We start from the raw sequence: 18,597 nt of genomic DNA on the forward strand, positions 1-18,597 counted from the left end.
TTGTCTCACACATCTTGCACTCCAGATGGAAGAGCTTTGTCATGGGTGGCTCTCCCAAGACTGTCAATAGTTCTGACGGAATGTCATCTACTCCAGGGGCATTGTTTCGCTTTAGATATTTCACGTTTCTGTCAAATTCTTCTCACAGTATCATACATTCCATCTCATCTTCACCTACTTCCTCTTCATTTCTATAAGTACTGTCTTCATCTTCCTTGTATAGAGCCTGGTATACTCTTTCCACGTTTGAGCTGTCCCTTTTTTGCTTAGGTTACCTTCCATCTCATCTTCACCTACTTCCTCTTCATTTCTATAAGTACTGTCTTCATCTTCCTTGTATAGAGCCTGGTATACTCTTTCCACGTTTGAGCTGTCCCTTTTTTGCTTAGGACTGGTTTTCCATCTGAGAGCTAGACAAAAGCCTCTTTAATTTTTAAGCAGGTGGTGTCTATCTTTCCCCTACTTCTAAATCCTTACATTTCTCCTCTAGACTCTTCTGCTAAGTAATTTTGCACTTCTTGTCAATCTTATATTTTACGCATTTGTGTTCCACTTCGCCTGTATAATTTTCTGCCATCTTATATTCTCTCCTTTCATCATTAGGCCTTGTCTTTTTATCTAGTTGATCCTCTGCTGCCTTCACTGATCTATCATAGCTACCAATTCGTCTTCTACAGTATTCCTTTGTCCTGCTCACGTAAATCGTTGCCTAATGTTTCCTCAGTCTCCGAAACCTCTGGTTCGTTCAACTTATCCAGTTCCCATCTCCTTGATTTCCTATCTTTTCCCATTTTCTTCAGTTGTAATCTAGCGTTAATAACCAATAAATAGTGGTTATAGCCCACATCTTCCCCTGGAAATATCTTACAACTTAAAATCAGGTTCCGAAATCTCTGTCTGACCCTTATATGATCAGCCCGAAACGTATTCAGCCTTCTTTAATGATCATTAAACCAAACGTTAGCGATGATTAAATTATGCTGTGTGCTAAATTCTATCAGACGGCTTCCTCTTTCATTCCTTTTCCCCAGTCCAAATTCAGCTGCAACTTTTCCTTCTCTTCTTTTTCTTACTATCGAATTACAATGTCCCATCCCAATTAAAGTTCCGTCCCCTTAACTAACTGAATACTTTATCTCATCATATATTTCTTCAATCTCTTCGTCACCTGCACAGCTGTTTGATATATGCTTGTACCACTATGGTGAGTATGGGCTTTTTGTCTATCTTGGCACAATATTGCGGTCACTGTCCAGTTCATAGCAGCTTACCAGCATTCCTATTTACTTACTCATTATTAAATGTACTCTTGCATTATGCCCATTAAATTTTGTATTTATAAACCTGTACTCACCTGCTCCTCCTGTAACCGAACTTTACTATCTCCAACTATATCTAAATTCAACCTGCCATTTCCCTTATTAAAATTTCTAACCTACCTGTGCAATTAAGGGATCTAATATCCCGCGTTCCGATCCGCAGAACACCAGTTTTGTTTCTTCTGATAACGGCACCTCCTGAGTAGTTCCCACCCGGAGATCCGAACTGGGGACTATTTTATCTTCGGAATAATTTACCAGATGCCATCATATTTTAACTAGCCTTTCGCAGTAGCAGCACAGCAAGACCGTTTTGGCTAGTGTTACAAGGCGAATCTGTTTCCCCTGCAAGTCTGAAAAGTTTGTTACCCCTCTTCGGAATCACACGTGTGTCTGGCCTCTCAGCAGATAAACATTAGCTGTGGTTGTACGGCTATCAGTATCGCTGAGGCAAGCAAGATATCCCAACGACGGCGTGGACAGTGGGTGGCAACATATCCTAATAACATTTCATTAACGTTGAAGCTATCTATGAGATAGGCTGAGAATATTTGCCTTGCTCTCCCATGCTGTTTTTGACCAGTAGATGAATACTTTTTAGTTTTCCCGTTTTGACATGGAAATCATCGTATTGTGTTCCTATTCCACTACAGCGCTATTGAGGCCCGCTGTACGTAATGTAAGTTACGTGTACGTAGGCTGTGACTTAATGCCAACGGTACTGTGACAGTTCCCGTCACATCATTCTGGACATTTCGTGCACCTTAGTCATTTTATTCCAAGTAATATTAAATCTGGAGTATTCATGTACAGGCATCACCTGTGCAGCTGACGGTTCATTCACAGAGCATAGTGAGGTGAGCGCCACTCGTCCTCATAGGGAGAAATACTATCCAGACGGCGGAATACTATTGCAGTATGGGCGCCAGAATGGAATTTGTTAATACAAACTTCAAGCAAAATATTCAGCTGCTACTGATGTCGAATAAGGGACAAGTATCAGTACAAATATCCTTTATCAACTCTGTTTCTAATTAATTTAATAGTTTTATATAACAATTGCCGGGACGACGTCGGGCCAGAAACAGTCGAAGATGGAGATTGCCGAATATCTAACACAGACATTTAACCCACTAAGACGTCAGTCAACTCTCGTATTTGGTTTAGGACACATTTCGTGTCTCTTACCATAAGGCTGTAGCAATACTTTTTTCGTTCTCTGTGTCGCTAGGTCGTCCGTTTAGAGAGCACGATGTTGTTACAGAAGCTTCCTCAAAACTGCAGAGCCCTCACTGAATAACCTTCAACATTTAGCTTAAATTCCTGACGTAACCGTGACCACAACATCACAGAATGGTTGGTGCCATGTCAGAATCTGCCTTCTGGCTGTGAAGAACGCTGGCTGACATGAATTAACGCCCAACAGGTGTAAGTAGGCTGTTTAGGTTTTTATACTGGTAACGCCACGTAGGGCTCTGTATGAGGTATACGTTACTGTTAGTCAGGCCCATTCTTTTGTGGGATTATTGAAAGTCAGATTAAGTTGCGCTAAAAATATTGTGTGTCAGTTTAGTGACGATCAGAATAAGTAAAGAGAGTAATGTCTGAATACGTTCAGTTTTGCTCAGCTGTTTGAAAATCAAATAACGCAAGGGGTTTACCAGCACAATCATTCATTAATTTTTCTAAGGGGATGTTTCACAGGCTACGATTAGGAGTCTGTAGGTGTAAGAACAATCTGAATAACTGGCGATTTTCTTGTGACTCCATCCTGTATGAATGCGGAGAAGAGTTAATTATGGATCATTTCCTCATCTGCAAGCTGTGTCCAACTACGGCACACGCTCTCTAACAAAATATGGCAGCAGCCTATGAAGCCTGTGATGTGCCTAAATATTGGCCACACGGCATTCAAAGTGCGTCTCATTATGTGGTACCCGTTTGTAGAAAACTGGTAATGCTTATATTATCAGACTAAAATTATCTGTGTATGGGAGGCGTGCCGCGGCTCGCGTTGGTGCTGTTTGTAGTTTTCCGCCCTCTGTTGGAGGCCAGACCGTATCCTTTAGTTGGCATGGTTGCGGTTGTTTGTCTTCTTCTCTTCTTGACTGGGGCCACTCGTTTCGCAAGCGTTGCCTGTCCGTTAGTGGCAGCAGCGACGGTTATCGATATGTAGTAACTGTTGCCCTATTTTTGGGGCGACGTCGTGTTTTTCTGGGTCGTGCGAGTGGGCAGCTCGGTTAGGGACTCAGGAGGAGCCAGGTCTGTGCAGCACGAGAACACGCCGGGACTGCTGGCGGCACTCATGGACTGCCGGATGGAAGGGTGCACGACCTCGTCGTAAACCGGATCCAGCAAGCTTTAAGATGAGTGCATTTCAATCCAAGTAGAGCAGAGTCAGTCACCCGTGTGGGCCCCGTAGTACGTATGTCATGATGTGAAAGATTATCATCATGCCGTCATGTGGAGTTTGGTGGATCTGCGTATCGATTAGTACTTGAAGACCCCACTGTGTTAAAAGCACTTGGCTCAGTGATTAGACGGTGTGGTAACTCAACTGTGAATTAATAAAGCAGTGAAGAGAATTGCTTCATTCTGCCAACCGTCGTCAGAGTTGTCACAGTAAGTTCAGTGTGCGTTTGTGTGCCTAATGAATTTGATGTCACTCATTTGGTACTTGGCTTTGGCTCGCTTTGCGATTGTTTCCGCAATGACGTGTGGTTGCTGATTTTTGGTTGGTTACATTTCAGTTCTGCCTCGCATGCAAATCGAGTGGGTTTTTAGTTACTGCTAGTTTGTCTGGTGTTCTGTATTATGACTTGTTTGTTCAGATTTTCGGGTTTTCGGAATCGGACTGAAATCTGGTAGTGGTTCCTTTCTCGCTCCAGCGCTCTAAACACAGTATTCTGGGGACTTAGTGCAGACCGCTGGTTCCGGCTTTGGGGTATTGTTCCATCTTTGCATTTGGTTTATCGGACGTCAGGATGCTTCAGCAAGATTATCGTTAGTCATTCGTTACTCTGCCACTAGTCTGAGTTACCATCTTGTGAAGTGAATGCAACTCTTGGATACCTACCTCATCGCTTGCGAAAGTGTTTGTTGCCTGACTTTCTCAGAGGTCGATTCCTGGAGTACCGTCTGTGATTGGTTCCTTGTTTTATTATTGTATTATTTATTACCATACCTTGTAATGCCTACATTAAAGGTTATGTATGTGTAGTTAATAGTTCCGGCCGCCTTATGGAATAAATCTAGCAGTGTATGGGATGTGTTACAAGGTTACCATCATCTTTTTTCACCCGTTTGGTGGTCAGTTGCTTGTATCTTTTAATTGACCTTTGCTTGTATTTGCTGTTTTACAGCAGGTTTCTGAATTTTTTATGTAATTGCCGTTCCTGGCGTGTAAGGCATTCAGCCGTGATTGTGGTCATTTGCTTAAAAAAATAATTCGATATTTGTATTTTAGCAGTAAGCCTTAAAACGTTATTTACTGCCATTCCTAGCACCTGATACCTTCTCCTGCGTCTGTGGCCACTTATTTTTTAATATTTCAATACCTGTAAGTTGTAATTGCAGCGAGTTCTTAAACATTCTTAATTTATTGCCATTCTTTGCGTGTAAGGCCTTCAGCCGTGATCACAGTGGCTTGTTTTTTTAAGCATTATCTGTATCTGTATTTTATGGTGATTTGCTAAATTGTAACGCACTGTAAACACTATTATTAATACATATGTTTATTCGTTCGTTAATAACGTGTGGTACTTTTATAGTTATTGTTTCTGGAATTACTGTTTTAAAAATAAATATGTGTAACTGTAAAAGGCAAGCAACAGTAACTGATTACAGCCCCGTCCATAATCGTAACCGAATGCTGCCTTCCTTTGACTATCAGTTTCACTATGTTTATATTATGTGATGTATGTTTTCAGACACAATTAAATAAAATAAAACTGTGCACATACGTTGCTGGGGTAGTTATTATTTTATTTATCTATTTCACACGCTTTATTACATCGTAATATTACATGCGTATCTGGAATGATCATCAGTGCCGGTGAACGGCTGAGAACTTTGTACAAATTTATCAGTTCAACAGAAGAGTTCTTCTGGTTATCTCAAATAAATGTGAAATAATGACTTTCTTTCTTATTATCAAGACGATAGTACCCCAGTATGGCAGTGAAATAGTCAGCCTCAGGTACAAGCAAAATATTTCCAGTCAACAAGTGTCACTTCTACCGGGACAAAGGGTGCCAAAGTGAGTGGTAATTATGTACCAGACGGGCGCCAGTCGGAGTGCAGGACGAGTAAGTACTTTAGCCAAACAGTACCGTGACGTATCCCTTAGTGTAACTCTACGGAGGCGCCAGCACAGCCTAGAGGTAAAGGAGTAGGTCAGATTTATGACAGACCACGGAAGTAGCCCGCAGAATTCTTCCGACAACGCATGTTTTTAACGTGATAACTGAGTTCATACACTTCTGGGTCCTACAGCGAAGGGCACGTGCCAGACGGGAGCAGTACCTGAAAATTTAGTCTCGTTTGGAAACTTTCTTTTTGGTCATTACAGCGGGAACATGCCTAATCGTTCTCAACAGCAGTCGGAGTATCACAGAGACACTAAAGAGAAGTATAACTGTAACTAGAATAATAGCACCAACAACATCTAGTAAGAGCAGCTGGAACCACGAGAGATCAAGAGCCCCTGAACGCATATGTTGAGCTCCTTTGTGCCGTATGACGTATTCTATCCAGTAAACTGCTTCTTCCAGAGGAGTCCTTGGACTGTCACGGAACAACCGAGATCTGTGCTGCACTGCTTCTCGATAACTGGAATCAGTACAGACATATTATTACCAAATCCAGAAAATTAATTACATATGTTCAATATTAAAACTAGGGAACACCTTATTACATTACAGATCGAGCAAAGGAAATTTAAAAGGGACAAATGCTGTTCGTACCTGGAAGTTTCCAGTACTTCACTGACGGCCCAAGTAATTGACTCCAGAGATATGTTTGCAAATGTGATTTTAATTCCAAATCCAAGTTCCTCAGCTCTGTTCATATTGTGGAATTGGTCTCCGAAAACAGGGAATCCTATGATCGGTTTTGCATGGTATATTGCCTCTTGAATACTCATGAGACCGCCGTGAGTCATAAATAAACGAACATTCTTATGAGCTGTAACAAAGTTGAGGAACATTAGTCGCCGGCTGAAACTAAAGTCAATGGCATGTAATATAAAAAATTCAGACCCCCGCTAGGCTTATTTATATGATGATTTTTTAAAATAATTTATCGTTGGCATTTGACACACACACACAGATCAACAAAAAATCTGCAAAGATGTGAAGGAGTCGTTCTTCATGATTAGGAGTAAAATACAAAAATAGACCAGTTTGCAGTAAGAGGGCAACTTAATACCTGAAATGTTCAAATATGTGTGAAACCTTATGGGACTTAAGTGCTAAACTGCTAAGGTCATCAGTCCCTAAGCTTACACACTACTTAACCTAAATTACCCTAAGGACAAACACACACACCCACGCCCGAGGGAGGACTCGAACCTCCGCCGGGACCAGCCGCACAGTCCATGACTGCAGCGTCTGAGACCGTTCGGCTGATAGCGCGCGGCACTTAATACCTGACACAGATATAATATTCTCAAGATGTTGCGTGGTTGGCAGCTCAAGAAATAAAATAGAATAACGTTCAAAAGGAGAAACACGAGTTTTCAAGTTGAAAGGCGTCTGCTATTGAAGACTTCCATCTCATGTATTCGTACAGGACTTGCTAAGCACTTGTATGACTCAAAGACCGTCTAAGCAATATTTCTTTGAACTTTATCGATGTCCGCCTTGAATCCTATGTAGTAAAGATCACACACCACGCACCAGTACTCTGGAAGAGAACGGACAAGTTTAGTGTGGATAGAGTCTTTAGTACATTAGCTGCATCTTCTAAACGTGCTGCTAATAAAACGCAATCTTTGTTTCGCATTCCTACGAGATTTTACATATGATGCTTCCAGTTTGGTTCCCTAGGTATTTAACTTTGTTGATTTATTGTGTAATCAAAATCTGACAGAAGCTTTTTAGTATTCATGTAGTCGACCGTACACTTTTTAATGTTTAGTATCATTCGCCACTTTTCGTACAGTATAGATGTCTTGTGGAAATCATTTTGTAAATGGTACTACTCCATTAATGACTTTGGCAGTCGGTAAACGACAACATAATCTGTAAACAATCGAGGAAGGCTGCTCGGATTGTCTTCTATATTGTTTTTGTGGAATATAAACAGCAGAGGGTCTATAACAATTCGCTGGGCAACGCCAGCTACCAGTTTTGTTTCACTCAATGATTTTCTGTCAGTTACTACGGAGTATGACTTTTATGACAAGAAATCGTGAATCCAGTAGTATAATTGCGATGATACTCTACTCGATTACAAGTCGCTTGTGAAAACGGTCTTGATAGCCTTCTTGAAATCTAGAAATATGGAATCAATCTGAGATACCTTGTCGATAGCTCTCAGTTCTTTGTGTGAGCAAAAAGCCTGTTGTATTTCACAAGAACTTTATTTTCTGAATCCGTGATGATGTGTCAAAAGATCGCATTCTTCGAGGTATTTCATGTGTTCTGATGGACCTATAATTCAGTGGATTACTCCTATTTCCAGTGTATTGGCTTGACCTGTGCGACTTTCCATTGTTTCTTACTGAAAACTGACGTGAAAAATTTGCGCATATAATTCAGCGGATTACTTCTATTTCATTTCCTGAGTATTGGTGTGACCTGGGCAACTCTCCCGTCCTTAGATACACATCTAAGTCGAGTGGGTAGTTGTATAGGATTGCTAATATGAAGCTGTTGCATCAGCATACCTTGAAAGGAACCGAGTCTGGACCGGGAGACTTGCCTCTGTTAAATGAATTACGTTGTTTTCTACACCGCGAGTATCTACTTATAATGATGAATCACAGATTAAGTGCAACATGGCAGTCAAACCTCGAAAAGTTTTAGACCAACTAACTAAACAATTTTTCGTTAGTCTAATAAGCATTCAGACGGCTACAGGATACGTTTTTTAAATATATACAATGTATAAATATATAAATAAATGGGAAATGTTACCAACAAATGTTATGAAAAGCTCTTGACCGACACGCTTCAGATTATAACATGACATAGGCTATATGCTTTTTTAAACAAAAATGTACAAGTTTCCTGTTAAAACATACTACATGGGGAAAAGCTGACCTAAGGAGGGATGCGAAAATGTGCGATTTAATTTTCTTTCTCGCAGTCTGTTTAACTACTATAGTAGGACTATCACTAGAAAATTTGTTTTTCCCATATATATTCTTTCTCCTTGAACATAATTGTAAACAAAATTTTTATGCACAACAGTATGTTGCTTTGTTTCCGTCCTCACCGTCGGTTTTAACGGAAAACGGGAAAAGAAAGTTGCATTTACGGTTTATCAGTTTGTGATTACGAGACTACGGAATCTGCATCGTCCGAAACTTTCTAATCCTACGCGTTCGCAGATTGAAACCATGTGAAATACTGTCTCTGGAGCTGCTAACCTCAGAAATCCAGCAGTTAGAGATGTCTCTCTCATACTCCATATGCCAATGTGCCCAGACGATTTATAAAACCATTTTAAGCGACTACAGTTCCCAATCAAAGTTTCTCTTGCAGTATCAATGAACATAGCACAAGGTGAGAGAGGGGAGGGAGACGATGTAGAGAGAGACGGGGGGAGGAGGGGGAGGAAATTGAATAGAGAGAGGAAAGGAGGAAATGGTCAGGGAGGCGGACGAGACGGAGATGAAGAGACAGAAGGGGTCGAAAAGATGGAGAGAGAGGGTAGGAGGAGGTGGAGAGGGTAAAGGGAAAGGAGGAGATGGTTGGAAAGAGGGAGAGGAGAAGGAGGAGATGGACAGAGGGAGCGGGGGAAGGAGATTAGCACGTATATCCAATTACAATACATATTTAGCAAATGCGGAGTGATGCTGCAATTCGTGGGTAATGTTCTGCGCACATATACACTCTAAGAAAAAAAAGTCGCGACAAGAAGGAATTATTCGAATGGGACCGAATCAGTAGATGTGGTAAACATGAACAGACAAACAAATGATTACAATTTCAGAAAAATTGGATGATACATTCAAGAGAAAAGGCTTCACAAACTGAGCTAGCCAACGGCGCGTTCTTCCACCTCTGGCCGTTGTGGAAGTAGTTACTCAACTTGGCACTGACTGAGAGTTGTTGGTTGTCATCTGGGGAGATATCGTGCCAAATTCTGAACAACTGGCGGGTAAGATGGTCAAAATCTTGAGCTGGTTGGACGGCTCCGTCCATAATATTCCAAATGTGCCCAATTGGGGAGAGAGTGGGTGACTTTCCTGGCTAAGGTAGTGTTTGATAAGCACGAAGAAAAGCAGTAGTAACTCTCGCCGTGTGCGGGCGGGCGTTAGCTTTCAGAAATGTAGGCCCAGAATGGCCTGCTATGAGGGCAACAAAACGAGGCGTAGAATATCGTCAACGTACCAGGGCCTTCCAACCAGCAACTGGATTTTTGACGATCTAACGCGCCAGTTGGACAAAATTTCGTACAATATCCCTCACGAGGACATCAAATCAACGCTGTCAATCAATGCCAAGTCGAATAACCACTTTTACAAGGGCCAGAGGTGGACCAATGCGTTTTTGACTTTTTCCATTTGTGAAGCTCTTCCTGTTGAGTAAATCATGGATTTTTTTTCTGAAATTGTAATCATTGGTTTGTCTGAACATGTACATCACATCAACCGATTTCCGGACCATTAGGTTAGCTCCTTCGTGGTGCTTCGTTTTCTTTTTTTTACCTTTTTTTGGAATACTTCAATCCGAGCTGCGTGGAACGGAAGAAGAAGAAACCACCACCATGCATCCCTACTGCTGCAGGGTCAAATGTGTTGCGGTGTAGCTACTACACGCAAGTTATGTGAGCTTTTCATCCATAGAAAAGAACACTTATACCACCTGCTATGGATCAGAAATCACTGCTTCAAGCACAAACAGACAGATCACAGCAACCAAAAATCTAACACAGCACTCAAAATTGTCTATTGAAGTGCTGCTGTAGACAACGTTCTTCGTTCACCGAGGCAGTGAACCGAAAGAAAACACTTATTGTCAGTATGGCTAAATCAGAACTATTGGCCCCAGTGAGAAAAAAGTTTCCCATCTTGTGATACATGATCATCTCAGGATAAAGAAATACATTAACCAGATCGCCTTCGAACTGCGAGCTAACATCCCAACGATGTTCGGGCTCACATGCGGTTCCCTTTCGTCGAAATGTCTTGGCTCAAACTCGACTAGGTGTTGAACTGCACGTGTCGCATTACACGCCCTAAATTAGACACTTGTGACGATTTGGTTAAATTGTCTGGCTGATGGCAAGTTTGCGAAATACAAAGTTAACATATAATAACAGTAATAATAATATCGGGAACTAACTCAACGATTTGCGATTTGGTTAGAATAATGCTTATTCAGAAAGCAAACTAATAGCGAAAGTGGTCGTATTTAGAGTTACTGTTACACTCGAGCGCATATACATTTGGCGCAGTTTGATCATTCACAATCTCATCGCGGAATAAAAGTTATCTACGTGAAAAGTTGGAGTTCACACCAGGCGCGCGGCTGCTCACCGCTCAGAGACGAAGTCCCGCGATACCACACAACGCGAAAATTTCTAGTCGTTTCACTTCCTAGCTGCCTAAAGACCGACTGTCCACTTTCGCGTCTCAATCCGAACTGTCCCCTTTGGTGTCTCCAGCCGAACTGTGCGCTTTGGTGTGTAGACCAGAACTCCCTCTGCCCGTCCCCGGTCGCGCTTCCCGCGCGCCGAACATACTCTCTCAACTGACTAGGGCAGTTCCCTTTCCTGAAGATGTCCATCTGATTGGCTACAAGTTATTCTAGATTATTTTACATTTTAACATTTTAAATAATCAACGCTTGACCACTTTCACGTTCTAAATAATGTAACAATATATTCATTGTTAAATTCTTTTACATAAAACCAATGCAATTTCCTTCTTAACTTTGAATATCACGGCCAGTAGCCTTGCACCAGTGTGCTTTCTGATAATTAAATAAAGAACAAAAGTAACTATTATGCACTAAACTTTACAACAAATATTCTATTACCTAATGATTCAATAAGGTGTCATGCTGTCATCGTTCAGTGTGTTTTGTGTGGAGGAAACGACGATCTGATGCTTAACTGAAAATAATGATAATTTAAATTTACTATATATTTTAAACAAATAAAGTCACGGAGTTGATATTTACAATGTCTGTCTTTTTAATTATGCTCTTCTATACGAAATATCAATCGTTCAGATCGATCAAAGCATTCAGACTTTAGCAGTCAGGTCTTTGTTGCAAACCTTGTTAATTTCAATTTAACAGTAAATATTATAGATGTGATCAATATTAAAATTTTATTGGGATCACCAAGAAAGTTTATGGAGGAGGGCAGATTAAAATTACTGTGGCTTGTTTCCCTGCATTACTACAGAATTAAATAGTTTTCATAAATGTTTCCCTTTATGGCCGATCTTAGGTCCGCCATATTTAACGCTGCTACATCTCCTTGGCCACAAACGGCTGCTACTGGGTTTCCCTATAACGTAGGTTCTCATCTGTCTCACTCGCACACTACATCGGTTAGGCCTCAATAGACAACAGACGCCTGTGACTTTCCCACCTCGTGGTGAATCTGCGTCCTTTGTGGCACGCGGTCCTGTACTACAGGGTTCATTTCACAATTCCTGTAGGCTCACTCTTATGGCCATATATTTAAATGAGAGAGCAATGCTCGTTAACTCGCAGAACCCTGTAACAGATTTATTGGCTACAACCCACACCAAGACAACTAATGTACATGCAATGAGATGAATACAATCCAACAGAAATATGTTTCTTCAGCGTAGATACTAAATACTGACAACGGGGATTACCAATACATGTTCGAAAAAAAGGATATGTCACAGGTTTCGAGACAGTGGTAATTTAGAAAATGCTGCATTTTTCTTACCTAATATATCTTGCTGTGGTAACCATTTGGATGTCATAGCATTACTTGGTTGTTTTGGCAGCTCGTCCTCATCGACCTTCCACAATACTCTCTGCTTCAGACGCGAGAAAGCCTCAGCGAAGGCCAATTTCGTCTCGTTTTTCATGACTGTGCTTTTAACATTGGTGCCAAGACTGAAATATATAGCTCCATTCTCTGCGTCATCAAGAAACTTCTGTATATTCTGTGGAAATACAATTTCAGCGGGTTTTACTTTATAAGTCTTTAGACAGTCAGCACACAGTACAAGTATATAGAAAAGAAGTCAGTCGAATGAAGCAACTGTTTTACTATTGAAGATAAAATCTTCTAGGATATTAGGCTACGTCATGGCCCTCTTTAGTTTCTTACAGGCGAAGAACGTTTCGACCCCTTTGCTGGGATCCGCTTCAGAATCTACCGACAGTGTTCACCTAACTGTGAACACCAGTATGTCCGGAAGAAACTGAAGAGGACCATGATGCGGCCTAATGTTCTAGAAGATTTGATCTTCAATAACAGCAGCTGCGAAAGTCTACATACTTAGACAAGGTTACTGTTACCAGTCACTATGTGTTTGTTTCCAGGACTCGTTTCGCAAGTATAAACATCCATCACGAGGTAGATTTACGTGTATTAATATGGCGTGAATGTGTTGTTACGACTTTGGGGAACTTGTGAAGCTGTGTGGTAGAGAAAAAAAAATTAATTTGATAACGGTTCCTATAGTTTTGTGGAAGTCTTTGTCTGAAAGGATAAACGAAAATATAGATGTAAACATAAGAGAAAAACAATAATACCTCTAGTGGTCACAAGATCCGTTTCCTATTGTTTCACGTCATTTACACTATCAAATTTTGTAAATACTGAAGGGAGTAGAGATGGGATGTAGCAGTTCAAAGACATATGGCAAAGCAAACCACTATAGTCTCATAGCATTGTGAAAGTCTTCGGCTGCACAGATGAACATAAATGTATGTGTAAATATCTCTAGTGGTCACAGATTCTGATCTGTCAAGTTGACATAAGTTAATACTTCGTACAAATTTAAGCAATCAGGATGACATGTTAGAAACGTCAATTGTAATAATTATTTTGCCAAGAGTGGCAAAATTAGTATATAAGGAATAATTTACTTATTATTACTATTTTACATGTTTGTGTGTGCGTGTAATAAATATGTATGTGTGTGTGTGGGAGGGTGGGATTGGGGAGCAGAAAGTGAAACGTATGAGAAGGAGAGTGCAGGTTTAGCTACGACAGAGTTGTGGGTTGTTAAGAGTACATGTGTCGGTATATCTAAGTGATGGTTGAAGTAATAGATGGGCTATGATTTTGAAAATATTTACATATTCCTGACCTAGGTAGAAACAGTCACGATCAACACGTAAAGTTTTGCATACAACTGTATAATGTAGTGGATGTCTTATTTTGTTGATATGCGGTAAATTTCTGACCAGTATTGTCAGTGGTAAAATATTTTTTTATGCCCTTCCATATTATATATATTGTTCTCGTGGTCTTCAGCCCGAAGACTGGTTTGATGCACCTCTATGTGCTACACTATCGTGTGCAACCCTCTCGCTTGGTCTCCCTCTGCGATTCCCTCCCTCCCCCCCTCCCATTCTTCCCCCCAGTACTAAATTGCTGATCTCGTGATGCCTCAGAATGTATCCCACCAATCGATTCCTTCTTTTAGTCAGGTTGTACCACAAACTTCTGTTCTCCCCAATTCTATTCAGTTCCTCCTCATTAAATACATGATCTACCAATTTTATCTTCAGCATTCTGCTGTAGCACCACATTTCAAAAGCTTCTATTCTCTCCTTCTCTAAACTGTTTATCGTCCATGTTTCACATCCATACAGGACTACGCTCCATAAAAATACATTCAGAAAAGATTTCGTGACACTTAAATCTATACTCGATGATAAATTCCTCTTCTTAAGAAACGCTTTCCTTGCCATCGCCAGTGTACATTTTATTTTCTCTCTACTTCGACCATTATCAGTTATTTTGCTGCCCAAATAGCAAAACTCATCTACTTCTTTAAGAGTCTCATTTACTAACCTAAATCCCTCATCATCACCTGATTTCATTCGACTACATTCCATTACCCTCGTTTTGCTTTTGTCGGTGTTCGTCTTATATGCTCCTTGAAAGACACTGTCCATTCCGTTCAACTGTTCTTCCAAGTCGTTTGCTGTCTCTGACAGAATTACAATGTCATCTTCCCCCTGGATTTTAATTCCTACTCCAAATTTGTCTCTTGTTTCCTTAACTGCTTGTTCAATGTACAGATTGAATAACATCGGGGATAGCCTACAACCCCGTCTCACTTCCTTCTCAACCACTGCTTCCCTTTCATGCCCTCGAATCTTATAACTGCAATCTCTGTACAAATTGTATATCGCCATTCGCTTCCTGTATTTTATCCCTGCCATCTTTAGAATTTGAGAGTATTCCAGTTAACATCGTCAGAAGCTTTCTCTAAATCTAAAAACGCTATAAAAGTAGGTTAGCTTATCCTTAATCTAGCTTCTAAGATAAATCTTAGGGTCAGTATTGCCTCGCGCGTTTCTTCACCTCTACGGAATCCAAAATGATCTTCTCCGAGGTCGGCTTCTACCAGTTTTTCCATTCGTCTGTATAGAAGTCGTGTTAGCATTTTGAAACCGTGTCTTGTTAAACTGATATTTAGGTGATTTTCACACCTGTAAGCATCTCCTTGCTTTGGAATTAGAATTATTATTTTCTTTTTGATGTCTAAGGCTATTTCGCCTGTCTCATACATTTTGACCACCAGATTGAAGAGTTTGGTCATGGCTCGCTCTCCCAAGGCTGTCAGTAGTTCTAACGGAATGTTTTCTACTCCCGGACCCTTATTTCTACTTAGGTCTTTCAGTGCTCTGCCAAATTCTTGACGCAGTATCATATCTCACGTCTCGTCTACATCTACGTCCTTCTCCATTTCCATAATATTGTCCTCATGTACATCGCCCTTGTATAGACCCTCTATATATCCTTCCACCTTTTGGCTTTTCCCTGTTTGCTTAGGACCGGCTTACAATCTGAGCTCTTGATATTCATACAGATCTCTTTTCTCCGAATGTCTCTCTATTTTTTCTGTAGGCGGCATCTATCTTACCTCTAGTGATATGTGCTTCTACATCCTTACATCTGTCCTCTAGCCATTCCTGCTTAGCCTTTTTGGACTTCCTGTCTATCTCATTTTTGAGACGTGTGTATTCCTTTTTGCCTGCTTCATTTACTGTATTTTTATATTTTCTCCTAACGTCTATTAAATTCAATATGTCTTGTGTTAACCAAGGATTTCTACCAGCCCTCTTCTTTTTACCTACTTGATCCTCTGCTGCCTTCACTATTTCATCTCTCAAAGCTACCCATTCTTCTTCTGCTCTATTCTTTTACCCCGTTCTTGTCAATCGTTCCCGAATACTCCCTCATAAACTCTCTACAACCTTTAGTTCTTTCAGTTTACCAGGTCTTATCTCCTTAAAATCCTGCCTTTTTGCAGTTTCTTCAGTTTTAATCTACAGTTCAAAACCAAGAGATTGTGATCATAGTCCACATCTGTCTCTGGAAATGTCCTACAGTTTAAAACCTGGTTCCTGAATCCTTCTGTCTTACCATTATATAATCAATCTGAAACCTTCCGCTATCTCCTGGTCTTTGTTTCCTTTTATGGTTAATTTAATTCTTTCTTTGTAACAAATTGGAATGTAATGCTCTGTTATTTGAACACTGTACATGTCGTCATTTTTGTATATTTATATCCGTGTAAATACTGTCTGTGTAAGTCGCCCCCCTTTTTATCTCCGTTTGAAATAAATACAAATTTGCAGATAATGTGATGTACGCCGAAGGTGCGATTGTCACGGAGCCAGATATCGATTGCGAGAATCGACACGTAATGTGCGGCGAAGCAAGAAACTTTTCCAATACGACATGAAACTAATATCTCGTGTTATGTTAATATGAAGATATGATAGTAATTGCGTCGATTTGATGTATTTAAAAACAGCCTGGAGTTTTACAGTGTTGTCGGTATTTTTATTACCTCTACCAAAGTACAGTGGCATAATAAACTCCGAAAGACGAGTTCATTTACGTTTGATAATGGGGCTATGTTGGTGGATGGATGAATGTAAGTGGATTCGTTTTTATTGTCAAAAGCGATAACACATTCGGAGAAGAAGCAAGGCTGTAAATACGATCACAGCTCGTTTCAGTCACAGCAATTAAATCTGTGCTATTAGGTTCCTGCCTAACTATGTCCTCGAAAATCGTGGCATATTGCTGCGACATAATCAAGCAGTAATAATATTTACGGTCTTGCTTCTCCTCTAAATGTGTTATCACTTTTGGCAGTAAAAACTGATCCACTTACCTTACCTTGCCTATCCACCCACCCACCTGGCCCCATCATTTAATTAAAAAAAACTGATCATTTTAAATGGAGACTGCTTGGCTGGCTATACACAAAATCCTTGTTGTTCATGTTTTGTCGTTAGAGTTGTAATCGCTGTAAACAAAATCGATTTCTGACTCCGTACCTTGGATATAGTAGGTGTAGAAGTGTGAACAGGAATTTCCCTATAGATGGTGCTAACCACCAGTGTAGGGCCTGTGAGGCCGTGTCTACAGCGCCATCTGCTTCCTGAAACAGCTGACGACAAATGTCAACACACAGTAACCCGAGTTCCATACATCACTATCTGCTCCAAGCCCGTAAACATGTCGAGTCTTGTGCCTACAAACTACGACTGGCGGACACATCGGCTTTTATCATCATTTGAAGAAATGATAACAGAAACCACCAAAAAAGTTGAAAGACAACGAATTGCAGGCCTTATTGGGTGAAGATGATACTCAAACTCAACAGGAACTCTCAGAACATTTCGTTTGAAAGCTATGGGAACGGTGCAAAAAGTGGGAAAATGGGTTCCGCATGAACTGAACGAAAGACAGCAACCAGATCGAAAGACCAGTAGTGAAACGCTGCTCGCCAGGTACAAAAGAAAGTTGTTTCTCCATCGAGTAGTTACAGGTGATGAAAACTGGATATATTCTGAGAATCCTAAGAGTCGTAAATCATGGGTGAATCCAGGCAGACCATCCACATACAAGACCAAATCGCTTGGGAAAGAAGACAATGTTCTGTGTTTGGTGGGATCAGAAGGGTGTCATTTATTATGAGCTGCTGAAACCTGGTGAAGCAGTTAACACTGATCGCTACCAACAGCAAATGATCGATTTAAATCGAGCATTACGTGAAAAACGACCGGAATATGGAAAAACGCAGCACAGAGTCGTATTGCTCAATAATAACGCCCCATCACACACAGATAAACACGTCAGGGAAACGATCGAGGCGTTCAGTTGGCGGCCTATTCTCCAGACCTGGCTCCATTCGATTATCATCTATTTGCATCACTGGGACACACTCTCGCTGAACAACAATTCAATTCGTATGGAAGTGTACGAAAATGGCTCGCTGACTGGTTCTCTTCAAAAGAAGAACTGTTATGTTGGCATAGCATTCATAGCCTGTCGGAGAGGTGAAATGAAATGATCGTATGAGATTGTTGGCCGTGATATCCCAGTCGTGTCCGGCCGCCAAGTGCAAGTCTTGTTTCGGTCGGTGCCACATTTGGCGACTTGCAGCTCTGGTGAGGGTGAAATGATGATGAGGGCAACACAACACCCAGTCCCCGAGCGGAGAAAATCTTCAACCCGGCCGGGAATCGAACCCGGGCGCAGTGAATGGGAGGCAAGCAGGTTGCCACCCAGCTAAGCAGGAGGACTGTTGGAGAGGTTGGAGAAATGTATGAATGGCAATGAAGATTATTTTGAATAAAATATTGTTTATCAGTTACGAACAACAGACGTGAAATTATTGAAACGAAATTTTGGTTTCATACTTCTGCACCTGGTATATGTCTCGCGAGCTTTCTTCCAAATTACCGTTTTGCTGAACATTTGGAAGAGTTTCAACATTACGTTTTTGGCGAACCAGTCATTGTTGAAGTAATGCAAAGAGGGTAATCTGTACAAAGAATCGACAGCAAACAGTTTGATAAGTTTCTGTATGAACCTTATGGGAAGAGACGTGTGTTTGATTTTCGGTTCAGCG

At 40.9% G+C, this 18,597-nt stretch overlaps 1 protein-coding gene across 1 annotated transcript in view; it reads right to left on the reverse strand.

Moving 5' to 3' along the window:
- Positions 1-5,278: 5,278 nt before the first annotated feature.
- Positions 5,279-18,597, reverse strand: part of LOC126419207 (UDP-glycosyltransferase UGT5-like) — a 43,226-nt gene continuing 29,907 nt past the window's right edge. The window contains exons 4-6 of the mRNA XM_050086343.1: positions 12,423-12,645; positions 6,284-6,503; positions 5,279-6,149 (exon numbers count right to left, since the gene is read on the reverse strand). Coding sequence (XP_049942300.1) covers positions 5,852-6,149; positions 6,284-6,503; positions 12,423-12,645 — 741 coding nt within the window. The 3' untranslated portion in view covers positions 5,279-5,851. The remainder of the gene's footprint in view (positions 6,150-6,283; positions 6,504-12,422; positions 12,646-18,597) is intronic.

Source organism: Schistocerca serialis, chromosome 9, assembly GCF_023864345.2.
Source record: "Schistocerca serialis cubense isolate TAMUIC-IGC-003099 chromosome 9, iqSchSeri2.2, whole genome shotgun sequence".
In the NCBI taxonomy this organism is placed as follows: Eukaryota; Metazoa; Arthropoda; class Insecta; order Orthoptera; family Acrididae; genus Schistocerca; species Schistocerca serialis.